This window comes from Ranitomeya imitator, chromosome 7, assembly GCF_032444005.1.
Source record: "Ranitomeya imitator isolate aRanImi1 chromosome 7, aRanImi1.pri, whole genome shotgun sequence".
Classification (NCBI taxonomy): Eukaryota; Metazoa; Chordata; class Amphibia; order Anura; family Dendrobatidae; genus Ranitomeya; species Ranitomeya imitator.
In genome coordinates this window covers 32,199,367-32,221,919 of record NC_091288.1, presented here as the reverse complement: position 1 = coordinate 32,221,919, position 22,553 = coordinate 32,199,367, and the positions used below count along the sequence as shown (strand labels likewise).

Below are 22,553 nucleotides of genomic sequence, written 5' to 3'. Positions count from 1 at the left end.
GTGCTGTGTTCTGTTTATTTCACATATAGAACTATAAAGGGATTGAAATCCCATGTTTTACTTTAAAGGGGTTAGTGAAATACCAAAGAAATTGAAGCACGGCTTAATGATGACCCATGGCTCAGGTTCAAGTGATAGGGCCCACCTGTGGCAGTGTCATTGTCAGATAGGTCCCCGGTACCTTGGCGGAAATGTTACAGTAGCCTTCAATATTACAGTATGGTCATCTACTGTACAAACGATCGCAAGTTTGGAGAACATTTTTACTCCACTTCATTTTGATGGATAGCACTCATCCCCATGTTATTTTTTGGGGCAGTGCCCATGTCCGATATTTGTTCCCTCAGAGTGAGTCCAAGGAAAAAATTTGCATTATGTATGAGTTGGATCAATTATCTAATCACACTCTGCCATTCGCATCAATGAGTCCGTGGAAAAAATGGGAACTCACTCTGATGCAGTCATCGTACCTCTCATGTCCTGACTCTGCTCTGAAACACAGACATTGCTGCCCTGGACACACGCTGCAAACACATTTTTTACAGTAGGGCTCCAGGTGTGCCAAACATCTATGGAGAAAATCAAATCTGAAGATTTTCTCCATTATAAATAAGTTCTAGCCGATGCCTTAATAAACCTAACTATCCAGTAATTCCATACCAGATCATAGCTTAACAGGGCAGATACCTGGACTTTGAGATTGCTAGTGGAGAGTCCTATGTCAAGACCTTTTTGTAGGTACTCCAGAATCTGACCTACTGGGATTTTTCCTCAATTTTTGATTTGGAGATTGACAAAAAAAAAAATAAACCCCTCCAAGTTCTGGCATAAATTTTAGTCATGACCACCTTCTCCTAATCCAATAGCCATTCTACTAAAGAGTAGGAAACACCTTTCCTCACCCCCCCTCAACAATGCCCTCAAATTCCACACCATCAGGTGTAGGCTGGAAACTCATGGATGGCAGACTGGCCCCTGGTAGAGGAGATCCATGAGCACCCATAGCTCGGTGATAGACATGGTCCTCAGCCATGAAAACCATGGCTTTCTGGGCCAAAAGGGGGCAATTACAATAACCCTTGCCCTGTCTTCTCTGACCTACCTTACTACCAGCGGCAACAGGGCTAATGGAGAGAAGGCATAAGCTAGGCTGAAGTTCCACTCGACCAGGAATGCAGCCACTGCTCTTACTCAGGGGTTGAGAGAACAGAACTGTTAACCTTTGTTTCCTCTGGTGGCAAAGAGGTCTATGTCTGGACCACCCCATTGCTGCACAATCTGCTTGAAGGAGGAACTATTAGTACCCATTCTCCCTGACCGAGTTGGTTGTAGCTTAGAAAATCTGCTTTGATGTTCTCTTTTCCTCTTATGCGAAGAGCAGTCAATGACCGGGTTCCCCCTTGGTGGTTGATGTAGGCAACCATCACCTGATTTGTCGCAGAGGATCCTGACATGATGACCCTGCAGGGATATAAGGAGCCTTCTTATAGCCAACTCCACTGCCATCAGTTCCTTCAGGTTAGATGAGCTACCCAACTCCTGTCACCTCCAAATCCCCCAGACCATGACTTCACCAAAATGAGCAACCAAACCCCTAGTGCTAGCATCTGTAATGCATACCTGAGATATACAATTCACCCAGGGAACCCCCATGGATAGAGCAGACAAGTCCAACCACCATGCCAGAGATTGTAAAGAAAATGGGGATAAAGTCATTACACCATCCAGGTACCCACTATGAGACCTGTCATTTAGTAAGACATCCCATTGTAAGGCTCTCGTATGAAATGGAGCCCACCGGACTGTTGGGATGCAGTAAGTCAGTGACCCCAAAAGGGACACTGCCTTCCTAAGGGACATAGAGGGACTGTACAGCTCTCAACACCTGACGCTGGATGTGGAGAATGAGGAGAGCAGTCTTCAGCACCCCGGGAACAGCGCCAACTGTACTGCTGCTTCTCAGGCACAGGTGCATGGGGTACTGATGCAGAACAAGTGTGCCACGTGTATTACACATTTGGACATCTCCGGTACTTTTTTTTCTAGTACCCAAAATATCAGAACGTGTTAAACAGTCCTTAGATTTCTTCACTGTAGTCAACTTACACACAGCATGTTATTTTTGCTTTTACAGATAGAAAAGCCATTAAGATTACTCTGATTGCTACATTTATCATAATTACACTAGTTTTACCCATCCATAGTGATATTCCCTCACAAGATGAGAAACTGGTCTAATAGGCTACACAGCACCAGAGTTCTCCAGTACAGGGATGATGCAGTTCTGGTGGACACCATGAAGAGAGAGAGAAGACTATGCCTGAAAAGTTAAGGTACCGTCACACTAAGCGACGCTGCAGCGATACCGACAACGATCCGGATCGCTGCAGCGTCGCTGTTTGGTCGCTGGAGAGCTGTCACACAGACAGCTCTCCAGCGACCAACGATGCCGGTAACCAGGGTAAACATCGGGTTACTAAGCGCAGGGCCGCGTTTAGTAACCCGATGTTTACCCTGGTTACCATTGTTAAAGTAAAAAAAAAAAACAACCACTACATACTTACCTACCGCTGTCTGTCCCCGGCGCTGTGCTTCTCTACTCTGGCTGTGAGCGCCGGTCAGCCGGAAAGCAGAGCGGTGACGTCACCGCTCTGCTTTCCGGCCGCTGTGCTCACAGCCAGAGCAGAGAAGCACAGCGCCGGGGACAGACAGCGGTAGGCAAGTATGTAGTGGTTGTTTTTTTTACTTTAACGATGGTAACCAGGGTAAACATCGGGTTACTAAGCGCGGCCCTGCGCTTAGTAACCCGATGTTTACCCTGGTTACCAGAGAAGACATCGCTGAATCGGCGTCACACACGCCGATTCAGCAATGTCAGCGGGAGATCCAGCGACGAAACAAAGTTCTGGACTTTCTTCCCCGACCAGCGACATCACAGCAGGGGCCTGATCGCTGCTGCCTGTCACACTGGACGATATCGCTAGCCAGGACGCTGCAACGTCACTGATCGCTAGCGATATCGTCTAGTGTGACGGTACCTTTACAGCTCTTAACACCCTGCTGACAGTGACTTTCTGGAACTGTGGTCTAGTCATGAGCGAATGTGCTCAGATAAGGCGTTAGGCATGCTCAAATATGTTAGAGTCCCCACAGCTGCATGAGTCGTGGCTGCCGAACAGCCGCGAGACATGCAGGTGCGGTGACTAACATATTCGAGTACGCCGAAGTCACTCAGTAAGCACCCGCAGATAACACTATAATTGCTCATGACTAAAAACTATTGTTGTTGTTGTGCAACATTTTAGTGTTTATGGTATTTGTAGTTTTTTTTCTGCATTTTAGTTCAGACACATGTGGAGGATTGAAAGGAAATTACCCTAAATAGGGTTTCATTTGAGGGGAAAGCATTAAGCTACTTACCGGTAGCAGTGTTTTTTGGAGGTCCATGACAGCACCACGAGAGAGGGGATCGGTAACCTTAGGAACAGGAAACCCACAGATACAAAAGGGCAGCACCTCTCCCACGTATCAGTTGTATTACAGAGCCTGAAAGGACTACCGCAGATAATGACAAGCAAACACAACATTATATATAGTTAAATACAATATCTTTAATAAAGTAACAATCCAGATATCACACGTGAGACGCCCCATTTTTTTTTTTTTTTACTCAAAGGAAGTGCAAACCCCACGTGAATAGGGAGGGAACTAAGGGTGCTGTCATGGGCCTCCGAAAAACACCGCTACCGGTAAGTATCTTAATGCTTTGTTCGGACTCCCATGACAGCACCACGAGAGATTTACAGAGATGTAAGCCATTTTAGGGAGGGACTACAGCCTGCAGCACCCTTAACCCGAAGGGGAGAACCCCCAAGTCCAACCGATAGTGTTTTAAAAAGGTGGAAGGGGATGACCATGTGGCCGCCTTACATATCTGGTCGATTGACACTCCAGACCTTTCCGCCCAGGATGATGCCATGGCTCGGGTGGAATGCGCCCTCAGATTCTGCGGAGCCGGACCCCCACCTGCACTGTAACCCAAAGAGATAGCTTCCCTAATCCATTTAGCTAGTGTGTATTTTGACGCTCTAACCCCCTTCCTAGGACCTTGAAAGGATAGGAATACTGCATTATCTTTCTTCCAGTTATTAGTAACTGAACTCCATACATTAGATGTCAGGAGATGCCTTTTACAATATATTTCATTTTCTTTAGGGTTAGAAGGATTAGGAATAAATGAAGGTAAAACGATCTCCTGTGAAACTGCAATGCTACCTTTGGTAAGTAGGCTGGGTATGGCCTGAGGATAACTATCCTGTAAAAATTCCATATACGGGGAAAGTCTGTCTAGAAAGACCCTGGATGTCTCCTATTCTGCGAGCCGATGTTATAGCTACTAGAAAAGCTGTTTTGAGAGATAAATGAAGCCTCAATCAAAATGTTAAGGGCTCAAAGAGGGCTTTTGTTAGAGAAGAAAGGACCAGATTTAAGTCCCACGGTACCATTTTATTTATATGTAACAGTCTAGCTCCACCGACTGCCTGAATGAATCAACACCCAAAAATTATTGTTGATATATTACACGAGAATAGGGCACCAAGTGCTGACACCTGTACTCTTAGTGTGCTTGTAGAGAGATTTAACTCTAACCCCCCTCTGCAGAAATTCTAATATTTGGCGTATCGGTACTCCTTCATTGATGTTAAAATCTGAGGAAGTCAGGAACTTTCTCCAGGTTCTAGAGTAGATTCTTGTTATCTGCTTTCTACTTTTTTTTAAAAAAGCGCATCTACCAAATTAGAGAAGCCTTTATTTTTTTTTAATAATGACCACTCAAACTCCAAGCCGTTATATGAAAACCCTTCACTTATGGATGGAATACTGGCCCCTGGAAAAGTAAATTCAGAATGTCTGGCAGCACCCAGGGATCGCCTACAGACATTGTTCTGAGCCATGCGAACCAGGTTCTCCTGGGCCAGAAAGGAGCAATCAGAACAACCTTCGCACAATCTTCTCTGATTTTCCTCACCACTAGAGGTAACAGGTTCAATGGTGGGAAGGCGTAAGCCAGAGTAAAATCCCATTTTATGAGGAATGCATCCACTGCCAGCGGATTTTCCCTGGGATTCAGAGAACAAAAGTTTTTTACTTTTTTCTTGTCTCTTGCAGCAAATCTGTCCACCACTGGCCGACCCCATCGGCTGACAATCTGATTGAAGAGGTCTCCATTTAGAGACCATTCCCCTTGTCTTAGTATATTGCAGCTGAGAAAGTCCGCTTTTATATTTTCCTTTCCTCAGATGTGGAGAGCAGTCAAAGATTGAAAATTCGTTTCTGCCATCTGGAACAGGCGATCTGTGACCTGCATCTTAGTCTCGGAACGCATTCCATATTAATGATTTATATAGGTGACTGCCACCTGGTTGTCCAAGAGGATCCTGATGTGGTGGCCCTGCAGATATAGGAGAAGTTTTTTAACTGACAACTCCATTGCCAATAATTCTCTCTGGTTGAATGAAGACGTTGTGTATGGTTCCCATTGTCCCTGAACCACAATGTCATCCATGTGAGCCCCCCACCCTGAGGATCCATAGTTAGCACCCGGGGTATATATTATCCAGGGAACTCCTGCCGACAAATTATCCCTATCCAGCCACCACTTTAAGGACTCAAGAGTTGCCGGTTTCAAAGTTATTTTTTCCCCTAATACACCCCTCAAGATTTTGTCATTAATCAAAACATCTTTCTGAAGGGGTCTAGAATGAAATTGTGCCTATCTTACCGCTGGGATGCATGATGTGAGTGACCCCAACAGGGATATAGCTTGTTGAAGGGTCAGAGGGTATATTAATCGCCTTTAATACCTGATGCTGAATCGGATTTAATTTATTTTCTGGAAGGAGACACTTGTGTAGTTGAATCTAATAATAACAACCCTAAAAACTTTTGGATTTTTAGGGGCTGCAACTGGGACTTTTCATAATTAATTATCCAGCCCAGATGTTCCAATTTAACTCTAGTTTAACTCTAATTGAGACAGTGTTCCACTGAGTTCCCCACTATGAGGAAATCATCAAGGTAGGGAACAATAAGATTAGATTCCCGCAAATGTGCCATAACCTCCGCAATTATTTTTGTAAATACCCTAGGGGCAGAGGTTATACCGAAGGGAAGTGCTCTGTACTGAAAATGGTGAACTACTCCTCTCCATTAATACTGCTACCCTCAGGAATTGTTGGAAATCTTCATGAATGGGTACATAATAGGCATCTTTTAAATCCACTACTACCATAAAACAATTTTTGAACAGCATCTTTATTGTTGAGTTCATGGACTCCATCTTAAAAAGGTACGTTTAACCAGGTAACTATTAAGATGTCTGAGATTTATAATGGTCCTATAAGTCTTATCAGGCTTCTGAATAAGAAACAGGGGAGAATAAAATCCCTTTCCTCTATCAGACTTTGGAACCTCTATAAAGGACATTCTTAGAACAAAGACCACACTTCATCTAAAGCAGATTGTTCCAGGGGAGAAGAATGTAAGGGAGTTCATTTAAAATGATCCCGTGGGGTACAGATAAACTCAAGTGTGAGACCCCGAGAAAGTGTTTTGTACCCAAACACCATTTGTGATCCCTGACCATTCCAAATAGAAATATAATAGTCTACCCCCCACCGGGATTCCTAGTCATTTGTCCTTTCTTTGCTTTGAAGAACAACGGAACATATATCCTGTACCTCTTCTACGTCTATCATCCCATCTAGACCGATCTCTTACAGGTGAAAAAGACACTCTTTCTTCCCCGACCAAATCGCTTATTAAAGGGACCCAAATAGATTAGGGAACTTTTTGTAGTCTCCTGCTTTCTCTAGGAGTACATCCAAGGTGGGACCAAATAAATATTCTCCTGTACACGGAATGGCACAGAGCTTTGCTCTCAGTTGTATATCACCTGGCCAGCATTTCAACCACAGGGCTCTCCTAGCCGCATTCGAGAGTCCTGATGCTCTAGCAGCCATTTTAAGAGTCAATGGAAGCATCCGACAAGAAGGCAGCTGCCTCCTGAATCACCGGTAAAGCAGTAAGAATAGAGTCCCTAGAAGCTTCCTCTTTCAACTGGGTCTCAAATTGATCCAGCCAAACCATCATTGATCTGGCTGTACAGGTTGAAGCCACCACAGGTCTTAAGGAACCGGCTGCCATTTCCCAGGTACCCTTTAGAAAAGGGTCTGCCTTCCTGTCAAGGGGGTCCTTAAGGGTTCCCATATCCTAAAAGGGGAGACAGGACCATTTTGCCACTTTGGCTATTGCTGCATCCAACTTAGGGGCTTTTTCCCAATTGATGACTGCCGGGTCATCAAAGGGATACCTGCATTTCTGCTCTGGTGGTAAGGAACCTTTTTTCTCAGGCTTCTTCCACTCCTTATTAATAAGTTCTTGAATTTTTTCATTGAGCGGAAAAACTCTGTTTAGTGGATTGGAGCAAAAGAAATGTAATTTCCTCCTTGGAAAGTTGGGGTTTGGGTTCTGATATGCCCATTGTTCCTCTGACTGCTTTAACTAACTTATCTATCCCCTCAAGGGGTAGACAGAAGCGAGCGGTGTCTTCATCCGAGGAAGAGGATGCTGCAGCCGAACCGGAGAAAACTTCATCCCTATCCTCATCTGCTGAGGAATCAGAGAACAATGGAGCTTTATATTTAGAACTTCCCGCTTGAGATAGGCCCTTTATGGATTGCTTGACTTCCATCCTGACCATCTCTTTCAGGCTTGCGGCCATAGTAAGGGATTTTTCCGCTACCTGAGGGGGCAAGAAAGGTAATCTAATCTATGTAGATATAAAGCTCTCACCCCCCTCCCCCTTCCTGAGACCTCACTGTCTGCTGGATACAGGGGCACAGTTTTTTAGGGCACGAATCGGGTAAGGGAACCCCGCAGAGAGTACATTCTGTGTTTCGCCTTACTGATGCATTTCTTCCCCTATAATAAAACATATGAGGGGGAAATCACATCACTGGGTGAACTTTCACGAAGATCACTTACCAGCGGCTGCCCAAAGAAAGATACCAGAATATGAGGGGGATTCTTCCTGGCTGATGCTCCAGACCCCTGTCTGGAGGAGCTTTCGCGGCCAGATTCACTACTCCTTCTGTTGCGTTCCTTTCCTTTGGGCTTCTGAGACACCTCTTCCAGCAGCTGGGGCTGCTGTTCCTGTTCGTCCTCCATGCTCACAATATGAGGCCAGAAGCAAGGAACCACGATCCGGAGTTCTTCATATAACCCCTCCTCTGGTCAGCAGATATACCAACCGCTCCCCTGATTTGCTGCCTGCCTCCCCCCAGGTGCAGGAGGTAGTCTCTGGGGTCTGAATGTAAGTGGCGTGCAATTACCGCTGGGCGCCGCCATCTTGGATGCACCGCGCATGCGTGGGACCTGGAAGTGACTGCCGGCTCCGCCCCCGACATCACCCCGGAACCCAGCGCTTCCTGTCAGCGCCTAGAGCAGCGTGGGACGTTGTGCTAACCCGCAGCACACCGGGTGGCGCTATTTGAATCGGCCGGCCGGCTTGGGATCCTTTTGTGAATTCTGTAGGATCCCGTCCCTTTTGGAACAGGAAACAACTGATACGTGGGAGAGGTGCCGCCCTTTTGTGTCTGTGGGTTTCCTGTTCCTAAGGGGCGGATCCCCTCTCTCGTGGTGCCATCATGGGAGTCCAAATAAAAATTAGCAACCCCCTTACCGTTCAATGCAATGAAGTAAACAAATAAAAAGGGAGCAGTCATTGGATCCGTACATCTTTATTATTTTTATCATACAACTAACACATCAATGTGCATTTAGTGAATATACAAGGGTCTACAATTTTAGCAATTACAAGTGTTTAAAATTTCTTCTTTTTTAGCATCTATATTTTTGCAAAAGTTTTTTTTGTAAAATGTGCTATATGCTTAGTCAGGAAAGGGGAAGAGAAAAAAAAAAAAGAAAAAGTTATCATCAAGTAACAACTTCAAAGTAACGGCCTGGTATTAAATGAAAAGGCAGATCTGAAAAGAAGAAGAACAGCTGTACAAATCCCTCTTCTATTAAACCAACACTGGAGTCAAGACGTTCTATAAAACAAGAGCCTGGAATATAAGGCATGGGGAACTTCATCCCGTAATGATCACACTTATTACAATTTCATCCCACTCCCCCAATTCATGATAGTTACTACTTTTTTTCCGAGCACCCATTACTTACAGAACAGAGGCAGTTTTGGTAGGCTGAGTATTGGCTTGGCCTACTATCGCTGAGGCTTCAGTATTGTCTCAGTGAGGCCATTGAGACCAGGTAAACCCATGAACTGGTGCACAGCGGGAAGAGCGCCCCCTTCACTATAGGCAGTTAACTGAATTACATGAATAGGAAAAGAAGTTCTGATTACATCGCACATAAAAAAAAAAAAAAAGAAACAAGACATATTACAGCAGACAGTCACAGATTCAGCAGCAAACATGGCGAAAGAAAAAGAAAAAAAAAGAATTAAAGGTTCAAGAGGCCAAACTAGGTTTGACGGATTCGATATTAGAAAATTACTCAAGTGCAACAAGTGACCAAGGGGCAGAACAGTGAGTGTGATATAACAGGAATGATGGGCATGGGCACAAACAAATGCAGAGAAAGAACTGTATTATGTAGACGTCTTTTAAGTCCCACAAATGCTTTGCTGTTCTTTACACCCGTTCATCCTCAGAATCATCATCATCTTCTGATGCTAAAGAAAAAAACAAAAATTGTGAAACCAACGTTGGGGTTTTAAAAAGGCACACAGATCTCTAATCAAGACATAGATCAGTTTCAGATGAGCAGACTCCAGGTGCAATTTTTGCATCAGTCTTAAAGGAAACTTGTCATGTTGAAAATTGTGTCTGACCTGCTGGAAGGAGGCTATGGAACAGGAGGAGCTGATCAGATTGATATATACTGCTCAAAAACACAATAATATATAAAGGGAACACTAAAATATCACATCCTAGATATCTCTGAATGAAATAATCCAGTTGCAAATTTGTATTCATTGTATAGTGGAATGTGTTTTACATTTTGGTTTACATTGAGAATTATGATTTGTTATGAATATCCCATGGAGGTCTGGATTTGGAATGATAATCAAAGTGGAAAATCAAATTACAGGTGGATCCAACTTCAGTGGAAATGCCTCATGACAAGGAAATACGTACGCTACTCACCTGGTAGCAGTGTTTTTTCAGGAGCCATGACAGCACAACGAGAGAGGGGATCCGCCCTTCAGGGACAGGAAACCTACAGACATAAAAGGGCGGTACCTCTCTCCCACGTCAGTTGGTTCCAGAGCATGAGAGGACCACCAAGGTTAATAACACAGATGCAGCATATAAACCAATACATTTTATTATGTAAGTGAACAAGCAATTATAAGGAAAACCGAAAGGGTATTGAATCATCCAGAAAATAGGGTAGGGAATCTAAGGGTGCTGTCATGGCTCCTGAAAAAACACTGCTACCAGGTGAGTAGCGTACGTATTTATTCAGTCGCCATGACAGCACAACGAGAGACTTTCAGAGAAAACAAGGAAGACTAGGGGGGGATAATAGCCTCCAGCACCCTTCTCCCAAACGTAAGGTCTGAGGAACTACCCAGATCTAATCTGTAGTGTCTAAGAAAGGTAGAAGGAGAAGACCATGTGGCCGCCTTACATATGTCTTCGATCGATACTTCTGACCTCTCCGCCCAGGAAGATGCTACAGCCCGCGTGGAGTGTGCCTTTATACCATCTGGAACTTCGTTGCCACCTGCTGTATAAGCGAGAGAGATTGCCTCCCTGATCCATCTAGCTTGAGAGTTTTTAGATACTCTAAGACCTTTCCTTACCCCTTGATAGGCTACAAACAGATATATTACAGTTTCAGATGCCTGGAAAAAAAAAACTCTCTAAGGAGGCATCTTCTTACATCTAAGCAATGATATTTACGTTCTTTATCGTTAGCAGGGTTGGAGCAAAATGAGGGTAGGACTACCTCCTGTACTCTGGAATTTTGACGCAACTTTCGGAAGATAGAGGGGATCGGGTTTCAAGATTACTCTATCCTCCCTGAACTGTATGTATGGTGGATGTCTGGAAAGTGCCTGCAGATCACTAACCCTTCTAGCAGATGTGAGTGCAACCAAGAGGGCTGTTTTGATTGAAAGGATTTTTATAGGAATGGTATCGATAGGCTTGAATGGGGCTTGCGTTAGGGCTGAGAGAACCAGATTCAGATCCCATGGGACTAACCTTTGTTTGATGATTGGTCTGGACCTAGTGACTGCTTTGAAAAATCTGGATATCCAGTGATTACTGGCTAGGTTAAGATTGTATAGTGCCCCCAGAGCTGACACTTGTACTCTGAGAGTACTTGTGGCCAAGCCCATCTCTAGTCCTTTCTGTAAAAATTCAAGAATCTGGTTTATACATGGTTTCTGGTCAATTTGAGCCCCTGAACATGACAGAAATTTTCTCCACACTCTAACAGATGCTTGTTGTAGAGGGTTTCCTACTTTTAAGGAGTGTATTTACTAAATTCTGAGAGAATCCCTTCCCCCTCAGTAAAGACCTTTCAAGTTCCATGCCGCTAGGTGTAAGTTGGCTACTCGTGGATGGAGGATTGGGCCTTGGGAGAGTAGATCTGGCAGTTCTGGGAGAATCCATGGTTGGCAGACAGACATCTTCCTCAGCCAAGGAAACCATGGCCTCTTGGGCCAGAATGGGGCTATCAAGATTACCTGGGCCCTGTCCTCCCGAATCTTCCTCAGAACTAATGGTATTAGGTTTAGAGGGGGAAAGGCATATGCGAGACTGAAGCGCCAAGATATTAGTAGAGCGTCCACCGCATATGGGTTGTCTTTTGGATTTAGGGAGCAGAACTGGTGCAATTTTTTGTTCCCCCTGCTGGCAAAAAAGGTCTCTCTGGACAACCCCATAACTGAATGATCTGCTTGAAGACGGCTGGATTTAGCGACCACTCTCCCTGTCTGAGTCTGTTGCGGCTTAAGTAGTCGGCTTTGGTATTGATACTTCCTCTTATATGAAGTGCCGTCAGAGAGAGAAGATGTTCTTCGGCCACCTGAAAAATATGATTTGCGACCTTCATCAATGAACTGGATCGTGTACCACCTTGACGATTAATGTAGGCCACAGTTACCCGATTGTCCGATAATAGTCTGACGTGTCGACCCTGTAGGGGTACAAGGAATTTATTTAAGGCATGTTTTACAGCCAACAGCTCTTTTAGATTGGAGGAGGAGTCCTCTTCAGACTGAGGCCATAGCCCCTGAACCCAATCCTCCCCTAAGTGAGCCCCCCATCCCCTAGGGCTAGCATCCGTAGTCAGAACTCTAGAAACATGATTTATCCAAGGGACCCCCCTATGTAGATTTGAAGTGTGAGTCCACCAAACAAGTGAATGTGTAGTCTCCGCAGAAAGTGTAAATTTACTATTGAGGCGAGCCCCTAGACGACGGGAATTGTGTAAAACGTCCCATTGTAGTGTCCTTGTGTGGAACTGGGCCCAGAGGACCGCCGGGATGCAAGACATAAGAGTGCCCAAGAGAGACATTGCACTTCTAACTGACACTAAGGGATTGCCAATCGCCCTTGTGACCAGCTGTTGAACCTTCGCTACCTTTGCGTCCGGCAGGCGACACTCCTGCCGACTAGAGTCTACAATAAATCCCAGAAACTCTTGTATTTTTAGGGGCTGAAGACGTGACTTTTTGAGATTGATTATCCAGCCCAAGTCGTTCAAAGCTCTCATCACTTTCTCTAGCTGGTCCTTGCAATGTGAATCTGAGTGACCTACAATTAGTAAATCATCTAGGTATGGGATTACTAATATGTCTTGTTCATGTAAGTGTGCCATAACCTCCACCATGATTTTAGTGAACACCCTGGGTGCAACTGCGACTCCGAAGGGAAGTGCCTGATATTGAAAATGTTCTATCGTGCCAGCTAGTGAAACCGCCACCCTAAGAAACTTTTGATGATCTACATGTATTGGAACATGGTAGTAGGCGTCTTTGAGATCTAAGACAACCATAAAACAATGGTTAAAGAGTAACTTTATTGCTGTTTTAACCGACTCCATCTTGAAGGAGGGAACCAACAAAAAATTGTTCAGGCCTTTCAAATTAATAATAGTGCGATATGAACCGTCAGGTTTTTTGATCAGGAATAGAGGGGAATAAAACCCCCCTACCTTCCTCTCCCATAGGGACTCTGACCAAAACTTTCTTTTGTTGAAGTTCCCGGACCTCAGACTCCAGCGCCAACTGCTCTGTAGAGGAGGAACGAACAGGTGTCAACATAAACTTGTCTCGAGGAATATGGTGGAAGTCAAACTTTAGGCCTTTTTCCACGATGCCTAGAATCCATGGGCTACTCGTGATCCGTACCCAGGCCGGGTAGAAGGCCGAAAGCCTACCCCCCACCTGGTCCGCCAGTCATTGCGGTTTCTTAAATTCTCGTGAAGGATTAAACATAAATCCTTTACCCCTTCTTCTGTTGCTGTCGTATCTGGTAGATTCCCTGTTAGAATCTCTATACGGCCTTCTACGGCTAGACCATCCTCTATTGTAGTCCCGTCTGTAAAAGGGTCTTCCTAGGAAAGGGAAGCGTTTTTTATTATCCCCTGCTTTTTCCAATAATTCATCTAGGACCGGTCCGAATAAGTGAGCTCCTTCACAGGGGATGCTACATAACTTTGTTCTGGCCTGTAAGTCCCCTGGCCAGCATTTTATCCATAGCGCTCTCCGGGCTGCGTTAGATAATGCTGAGGACCTGGCGGCCAACCTGACAGAGTCTGCTGATGCGTCCGAAAGGAAAGCTGCGGCATCCTGGATTATAGGCATAGAGGATAAGATTTCAGTCCTGGGAACCTTATCCTTGAGCTGATCTTCGAGGTGTCCTAACCATACCATCAAGGACCGGGCTGTACAGGTGGCCGCTATAGCTGGTCTCAAGGACCCAGCCGAAGTCTCCCAAGCTCCTTTAAGAAAAGTATCAGCTTTCCTGTCTAATGGGTCCTTTAGGTTCCCCAAGTCGTCAAAGGGGAGAGATGTTTTTTTGCATGCTTTGGCGACTGCCGCATCCAGCTTCGGAACCTTATCCCATGAGGATGAAGCCTCCTCAAAGGGATATCTTCTCTTAAATGCAGGCGGAAGTGACCCCTTTCTCTCGGGCTTCTTCCATTCTTTTGAAATTAGTGATTTTATCTTGTCCACCACTGGAAAGGCTCTACGGGACTTCCGCTCAATACCTTTGAACATTACATCCTGAATGGAGCATTCTGATTGGGCGTCCTCTATCCCCATTGTACTGTTAACTGCTTTAACAAGATGGTTAACCCTATCCAAGGACAAACAGGCCCGACTAGACTCCAGATCTTCAGAGGAGGAGGAAGATGGGAGGGACCCAGAGCTCAGCTCACCCGAGTCCGAATTTTCATCAGATAAAGGGGATGACCTTTCAACTTCCGTCACCCGAGACTTGGACTTTACAGAACTTCTCACTTCGTGCCTAACCATCTCTCTAATTGTGGAGGTCAGATCAGGAGCCTCTTCCTCCAGTAAACGTTGTATACATGTTTTGCACAATTTCCTTAAATGCCCGTCTGGAAGTGGCTCTGCACATTCGGCACACTGCCTATGTTTGGCCTTAGTTAAACTTTTCCTCCCCTAATAAGGAGAGAGGGAAAATAAGGGGAACAAATAATCACTAAGTGAACTTTCACGAAGATCACTTACCCCGCCAGTAATGAGTGGTACCGTAGATGGGGGGGTCCTTCGCAGCCGGCAATTCCTTACGGCTTGAGGACTTTGGTCTTAAAGTTTGAGCCTCCTTAGCTCCACCAGCGCGGCTACTGCCACTAGACCGACGCTGGGAGCTCCTCCGAGGCTTCTCTAACTGCTGAAGCTCCTGCTGCTGGCTGCTCTGTGTTCCTTCTGGCGACTCCATTACGGAATGGAACAGGAACACCAGCCACCATGTGTGCAGCGTTTAAAAAAGGTCCCCAGGGTACCGCCCCCGATGGGGGTTAGCAGGGAATCCAAGGTGCCGCCTTAATCGATGAGGGACTGCCACCGCTCCGTGCTGCGCCGCCCCCGCCCGACAGAAAAAACCTCCGTCAGACCATCCCCGAAGCCCGGATTGCCCCCAGCTGGGCGCCGCCATTGGCCGGAAGAAACCAGCGCTACTGCGCATGCCCGGCCACGTCATTCGGCCGCGCCGCTCGCCGCGTCATCCGGACACGCCCCTTCCGGACGCGGCAGCGGCGCCAAGCAGACACGCGGACCGGGACGGCAGCAGACACCTCACCGGACCGACACCCGCTAGGCACAGACGGACTCCAAGGACCCAGCAGCCGCACCAAGCGTAGACTCCCTCCTCCAGATCCTCCACAGGTACCCATTTACTGCGGACACCATAGAAGCCAGCCTATTTGTGTGAGGCTGCTTCCTCCTGCTACCACCTACACCAACAGTCCCCCTGCCGTGTGGTGCTTCCTGCCCCCTGATCAGGCCGAGGTAGGGGGCCTCCGCTACCAGTATCAGCCTGCCAGGGGTGGGGACGTGTCATACCTTCGACCTTCTTCACAGGCCTGTCTGAAGAGGTTCCGCTGTCAGGGACAGGAAACCAACTGACGTGGGAGAGAGGTACCGCCCTTTTATGTCTGTAGGTTTCCTGTCCCTGAAGGGCGGATCCCCCCTCTCGTTGTGCTGTCATGGCGACTGAATAAAAGATGCTCAGTATTGTGTGTGGCCTCCACGTGCCTGTATGACCTCCATACAATGCCTGGGCATGCTCCTGAGGCGGCGGATGGTCTCCTGAGGGACCTCCTCCCAGACCTGGACTAAAGCATTCGCCATCTTCTGGACAGTCTGTGGTGCAATGTGACGTTGGTGGATGGTGCGAGACATGATGTCCCAGAGGTGTTCAATCCAATTCAGGTCTGGGTAATGGGGGGAGGGGGGGGGGCAGTCCATAGCTTCAATGCCTTCATCTTGCAGTAACGGCTGACACTCCAGTCACATAAGGTCTAGCATTGTCCTGCATTAGGAGGAACCCAGGGCCAACCGCACCAGCATATGGTCTCACAAGGGGTCTGAGGATCTCATCTTAGTACCTAATGGCAGTCAGGCTACCTCTGGCACATGGAGGGCTGTGCACCATTACTGACTGACTGCCAAACCGGTCATGCTGAAGGATGTTGCAGGCAGCAGATCACTCTCCACGGCGTCTCCAGACTGTCACGTGCTCAGTGTGAACCACCTTTCATCTGAAGAGCAAAGGGTGCCAGTGGCGATGACGTCACCGCTCTGCTTTCCGGCCGCTGTGCTCAGTCAGTGCAGGAGGAGTGCAGAGAAGCAGAGCGCCGGGGACAGACAGAGGTAGGTAAGTATGTAGTGTTTGTTTTTTTTACTTTTAGGATGGTAACCAGGGTAAACATCGGGTTACTAAGCGCGGCCCTGCGCTTAGTTACCCGATGTTTACCCTGGTTACCGGCATCGTTGGTCGCTGGAGAGCGGTCTGTGTGACAGCTCTCCAGCGACCAAACAGCGACGCTGCAGCGATCCGGATCATTGTTGGTATCGCTGCAGCGTCGCTTAATGTGAAGGGGCCTTTACACACATACTTTTCATTGTTTCAGGAAACACACATTAAGGTACCTTCACACAACGATATTGTTAACGATATCGTTGCTTTTTGTGACGTAGCAACGATATCGTTAATAAAATCATTATGTGTGACAGCGACCAACGATCAGGCCCCTGCTGGGAGATTGTTGGTCGCTGAAGAAAGTCCAGAACTTTATTTCGTCGCTGGATCTCCCGTGGACATCGCTGGATCGGCGTGTGTGACACCGATCCAGCGATGTCTTCACTGGTAACCAGGGTAAACATCGGGTAACTAAGCGCAGGGCCGCGCTTAGTAACCCGATGTTTACCCTGGTTACCATCCTAAAAGTAAAAAAACAAACCGTACATACTTGCCTAACGCTGTCTGTCCTCCAGCGCTGTGCTCTGCTCTCCTCCTGTACTGGCTGTGAGCGTCGGTCAGCCGGAAAGCAGAGCGGTGACGTCACCGCTCTGCTTTCCGGCCGCTGTGCTCACACAGCCAGTACAGGAGGAGTGCAGAGCAGAGCGCTGGAGGACAGACAGCGTTAGGCAAGTATGTACGGTTTGTTTTTTTACTTTTAGGATAGTAACCAGGGTAAACATCGGGTTACTAAGCGCGGCCCTGCGCTTAGTTATCTGATGTTTACCCTGGTTACCGGCATCGTTGGTCGCTGGAGAGCGGTCTGTGTGACAGCTCTCCAGCGACCAAACAGCGACGCTGCAGCGATCCGGAACGTTGTCGGTATCGCTGCAGCGTCGCTTAATGTGAAGGGGCCTTTAGCTGCAATGAACTGATTGACCCCCAACTTGTGTTGAAGCATCTAATCAGCTTGTGCAAAGGTCATTATGAAGAGAGGAGGATAGCTGGGACATCTACTGTGAGTAATGGATCCTGTGTGGACATTTCATAGCTCTCACACTCACTCTTTACAATGTACAATGACCTTTGCTCACACATTAGATGCTTCAATATAAAAGATCAGAGGCCAAATCTGTTCATGGTGGCAATATACATATTTTCGGAGTGTAGTAGGAGTTTAAAATAAATAAAAAATCCATTCTGGAAGTCTGATTTACACAATGTTTTTTTTTTTTTTTTTTTTTTTTTTTTTAAAGTGAACCTCTCATTAGAAAATTACAATGGATTCACAGGACCTTCATGCAGACAAAACCATGTAGCAGACGAGTCTAGAATGACCGAACAGAACTTACTTTCAAGATCTTCCATGTGTGCTTGAAGGGTACGGGCAAGGTTAATAAACTGAAAAAAACATAATAAAATTACACAAGGGCAGAAAAGGATTATAGACATGGATAATACAATTTAAATATATATATATATATATATATATATATATATATATATATATATATATATATATATATATATATATATATATATATATATACACATTTATTTATTTTATTTTTTTGAGGATTTGTGTTTCCTAAATTCCCCTCCACATCTCTTTAAACGGAACCGGTCACGTAACCCAAGCGCTATAGCCTGAGGATTAATCCCATGTCTCCAGGTTAACAGCCCAGCCGCCAGGAGAAAACTAACTTTAACCCCTCTGGCTTTCAGTCACGGCAGTGACTTATGCCGCACCTCTGACTGAAAGCTGGAGGCCATCAGGTAGATTTAAGTTAATTTCCTCGTGGTAGCTATAGAACGCCATTAGCCTGCAGACTGACCCCCATATCTGCATTTTAATCAGGTTTGTTGATGTGACAGATTCCCTTTAAAGGTTTTGTTGCATATCAAAAATGTCTGAGTAGGTGCTACTGGTGATTAAGAGGGGTTGCGGCATACTTTAGTCTTCATTTTCAAGACTCCCATAGAAGAGAACGGAAAGGGAAATTCAATCCTGACCGCTAGCCTCCATTTTTAGTTGCTACCAGAGGGTGCAGTTCTTGAGATAGTGGGTCTCACAAGCAGCTGATCACCTCTCCTGTGGTTGTACCACAAGTGAAAGATCGGAATACCCCTTTGATCATCATAAGTAGCGCGAAACTGAAGACTTACTCAAACGTGGAGCCAGAACTTATGTAAACCTTAGTCTATTGAGCACTGCTGTCATCCTATTCCTCCTAGTAGTGGTGCACTCTGGATTGATAATTGACTGCAAGGGGAATTAACGTAGAGTTAAATGATGGTGAAAAACAAAGCAATACTACATGCCTGTACACTTTCCCAAAAATTCTCCCAGAGGAATCAGGAAATCAAAAGAGTCACCATGCCTTTAACTGGAAAAAGGCCAATGGCACGCACCAGTCTATACATACGGGTACAGAACATACAACGGCAAACTGGCACTAATGCAACAGAAAGTAACGGATGTCCTGCATCAAGATAACGAGTAAGCTTTACAAGAAGAACACAACAAGGAAATGGAGAAGTTTGTGAACTCACTCTAATCCGAGTGTTTGCTTCGGTCGCAGTTCCCAACATGTCAAAAAAGCGCTGCTCACATAGATGCAGTAAGACAACGAGATACAGACCGGAGCTTATGAATTCATATTCAGCCTAGAGGGAGAAAAAAAAAAAAAAAGGAACAAAAAAAAAAAAGTGTTAATTCAGAGTTACTGTAACAAAAAACCCCACTACAACTTTTCATTTATCAAATATTCCATCCACACTTCAGCACTCCGGCTGCAGTTTTTATGCCCCATAAGTTTCACCTGATCCTCAAAGTCACGGCAGATTACATAAATATATAAAAATATGCCTGTGAGTGTAATGTTAGCCACTAATCAGGGGGACTGCTCTGCTCATATGTTCTGAAGGCAGAACGGTCCACACTGCATGTCTTCAGTATGGGAGGAGGAACAGACTGCTACTTTTGGCTTACATTGGGATAACGATGTCACATGTATACACCTTAAATAAGTTCCCATTGCACGTACCCAAATAAGTGTCAAATACCAGCCATAACCCTAACAGGCCAAGCTTCTAATGCAGCATGATCCATAGTTAGAACATGGAGGGAGGGGGATGTCTGTGGGCACAGTACACAGCGTTCTGCAGGGCTGAAAGCATAGTGTGTGCATGTCTCCTTCTGCTGCCATTTTCCTCAAGAGATGGAGCAGGAGATCAAATGGATCTTGCAGTTGATGACTGGAGCTAGCAACTCGCTTCACTAATAGGAGAATATTGTATGATAGACATTTTGCAATAATGCCTACTGCACGTAAAATATGTGCGAGTGCATTTTATTAATGCTTGTGTACATCGCTGTAATAAGTATATGAACAGGTGGGGGAAAAAAAAATACAAATTATAATATGTAAACCTATAGATTAAAGGGAAGGTACTGCGTTTGTAGGTCATTAATAACTCACTGTAATGTAGCATAACATGCTGCTATAAGCAAGTTTGAAATGCATGTGAAACAGATTTCATGTGTTATATGAGTTTAAAGAATGCACTGGGGGCTGACATCTTGGTTTTGCAGCAGTAGCAGGGCACTATCAGTGTCAGATTACGGCACCCCATGGACATAGGAGATAATAGACCAGCACGGACCCCATCTGTAACATTGCAGCAGCATTAGCAGTGAGCTGGGCACGCCTCTGGGGGCTGCACAACTCACTGCTGTAGGTGTGACTGGCTGCCATTTTATTATAGCCCTGTGCTCTCTATCGCAGGACAGAAGAAGCGCTCACTGCTTCTCTGTACTCCAGGCACACATCCTCTGCTCTCACACTCTGCCCTGTGTTTCTCCTGCCATGTCTCCCCCTCACACACAGTCCCTGTGATCTCCGGTAAGCTGCACTCCCTCCCCTTTTAGGTGGTCTAATATCCCTGGGACAGAGCGGCTAAATCTTACTGTAGCTGCTTGAGGTCTAAAACGGAAAATGCTCCCCCTAGTGGTAAATATGTATATTTGTAGAAAAATATATAATATTTTTCATATAGAAATGTTTGCAAACAGTGCAAACATTGCATTAATACATTTTAATTACTATTTTAAGCTTAATTTCACAAAAAAACAAAATGCAAGAAAACTGGTGGCACCTTCCCTTTAAAGAATAAAATATGTGTGGCCATCTGGAGGGCGACAGACCAGTCCTGCAGTGGGGGCACTTGCCAACAGTGTCCATTCCAGAGGTATGCGTTGTACAATGGCACTGCACGTACTACAGAAACCACATGAACGAGGCCTCACGATTATGTATGACTCTCCAGGGCGGCAGCAGGACGATACTGCCATCGAGAAGCAATGCTCCCAGTCTTTGATCTCAGGTTACTCACCCTCTCATTTGCATGGGCCCGATACAGCTCTTGTATGTCAAAGTCTTCCAAGTTTAAATCCAACTTCTCCTTACACAACTCACATGTAGTTATTGTCTCTAGACTAGAACCTGCGAAAAATACAGATTTGTTACACATTATTAAAAAAAAAAAAAAAAAAGGGACCAGCAAAAATGTCCACCACCGAGTTGGGTCCATGCTTCTGTGCAACTTTTAGTAAAGGTACAGTCACACAACGATTTCTTTAACGATATCTTTTTTTGTGATGTAGCAACGATATCGTTAACAAAATCGTTATGTGTGACAGCGACCAACGATCAGGCCCCTGCTGGGAGATCGTTGGTTGCTGGGAATGATCAGGACCTTTTTTTGGTCGCTGATCACCCGCTGTCATTGCTGAATCGGCGTGTGTGACACCGATCCAGCGATATGTTCACTGGTAACCAGGGTAAACATTGGGTTACTAAGTGCAGGGCTGTGCTTAGTAACCCGATATTTACCCTGGTTGCCTTTGTAAATGTAAAAAAAAAAAAAAAAAGTACATACTTGCATTCCGGTGTGTCACGTCCCCCGCCTTCAGCTTCCCTGCACTGACTGTCAGCGCCGGCCGTAAAGCACAGCGGTGACGTCACTGCTGTGCTCTGCTTTACGGCCGGCGCTGACAGTCAGTGCGGGAAGCGGACACCGGGGGATGTGACAGACACCGGAATGTGAGTATGTAGTGTTATTTTTTACATTTACAATAGTAACTAGGGTAAACATCGGGTTACTGAGCGCGGCCCTGCATCGTTGGTCGCTGGAGAGCTGTTTGTGTGACAGCTCCCCAGCAACCACACAACGACTTACCAACGATCACGGCCAGGTCGTATCGCTGGTCGTGATCGTTGGTAAATCGCTAAGTGTAACGGTACCTTAAGTTCTCAAACAGTGCAGCTGGTTGTCTGGTTTAACAGAAGTCTTGATCTAGGGACACTTTAGATGTAGTAGCATTGAGGCCACATGGGTGGGGGTGGTTATAGCAAGTGGCCTCTTCAGGGAAGTCACAGCAGCTTTACAGTGCATGCATTGCAAATTGCTTATTTAAAATAACTACAAGGTTTCTGCACAATCTTGGCAAATTGCATCTAGAAAAGTAAAAGCTGCAAGAAGGGTGGGGGCTTAACCTCCAGTACTTCAGTGTCCAACAAAACCCCCTTACCTCCCAACCCTGTGTGCTGACGGGCTGTCATGGCCCCAGTGTCTGCAACATTTGTAGACAAAGGCAAAAAAGGAGAAAAAAATTGCAATGGAAAAAAAAAAAAAAAAAAAAAAAAACATGATTTTTAGTCAGTCACGGTAAAATATATTTTGCAGAGCCTTCATTGGGAGACACAGGAAACCATAGGTGTATGCAGCTGCCACTATGCACAAAAAAAAAAATAAAAATAAATAATAATAATAATAATAATAATAAAAGTTAGTTCCTCCAGTGTACACCAACCAGCACTAGGTTAATCAGTTAGTGAGGAAGCAGCCAGAAAAAAAAAAAAAAATAAGTATAAACACCGTAAGAGCCGATAAACATGGAGGGTGCCGTGTCCCCCAATGAAGGCTCCGAGAAACATTTTATTGTGAGTAACCAAA

The 22,553-nt window shown here is 45.6% G+C and overlaps 1 protein-coding gene across 6 annotated transcripts in view; it reads right to left on the bottom strand.

The window, feature by feature from the left end:
• Nucleotides 1-8,785: 8,785 nt before the first annotated feature.
• The window catches only part of MARCHF7 (membrane associated ring-CH-type finger 7), a 39,267-nt gene continuing 25,499 nt past the window's right edge, over nt 8,786-22,553 (bottom strand). For 5 of the 6 annotated variants that reach the window (XM_069733017.1, XM_069733018.1, XM_069733020.1 and 2 more), the window contains 4 exons: nt 20,931-21,040; nt 19,089-19,202; nt 17,888-17,936; nt 8,786-9,757 (listed from right to left, as the gene is read on the bottom strand). In XM_069733017.1, the coding sequence (XP_069589118.1) occupies nt 9,717-9,757; nt 17,888-17,936; nt 19,089-19,202; nt 20,931-21,040 (314 nt within the window). In that variant the 3' untranslated portion in view covers nt 8,786-9,716. Of the gene's footprint in view, nt 9,758-17,887; nt 17,937-18,701; nt 18,799-19,088; nt 19,203-20,930; nt 21,041-22,553 lie in introns of all 6 variants that reach the window. The other variant, XR_011314622.1, reaches the window with a different exon arrangement.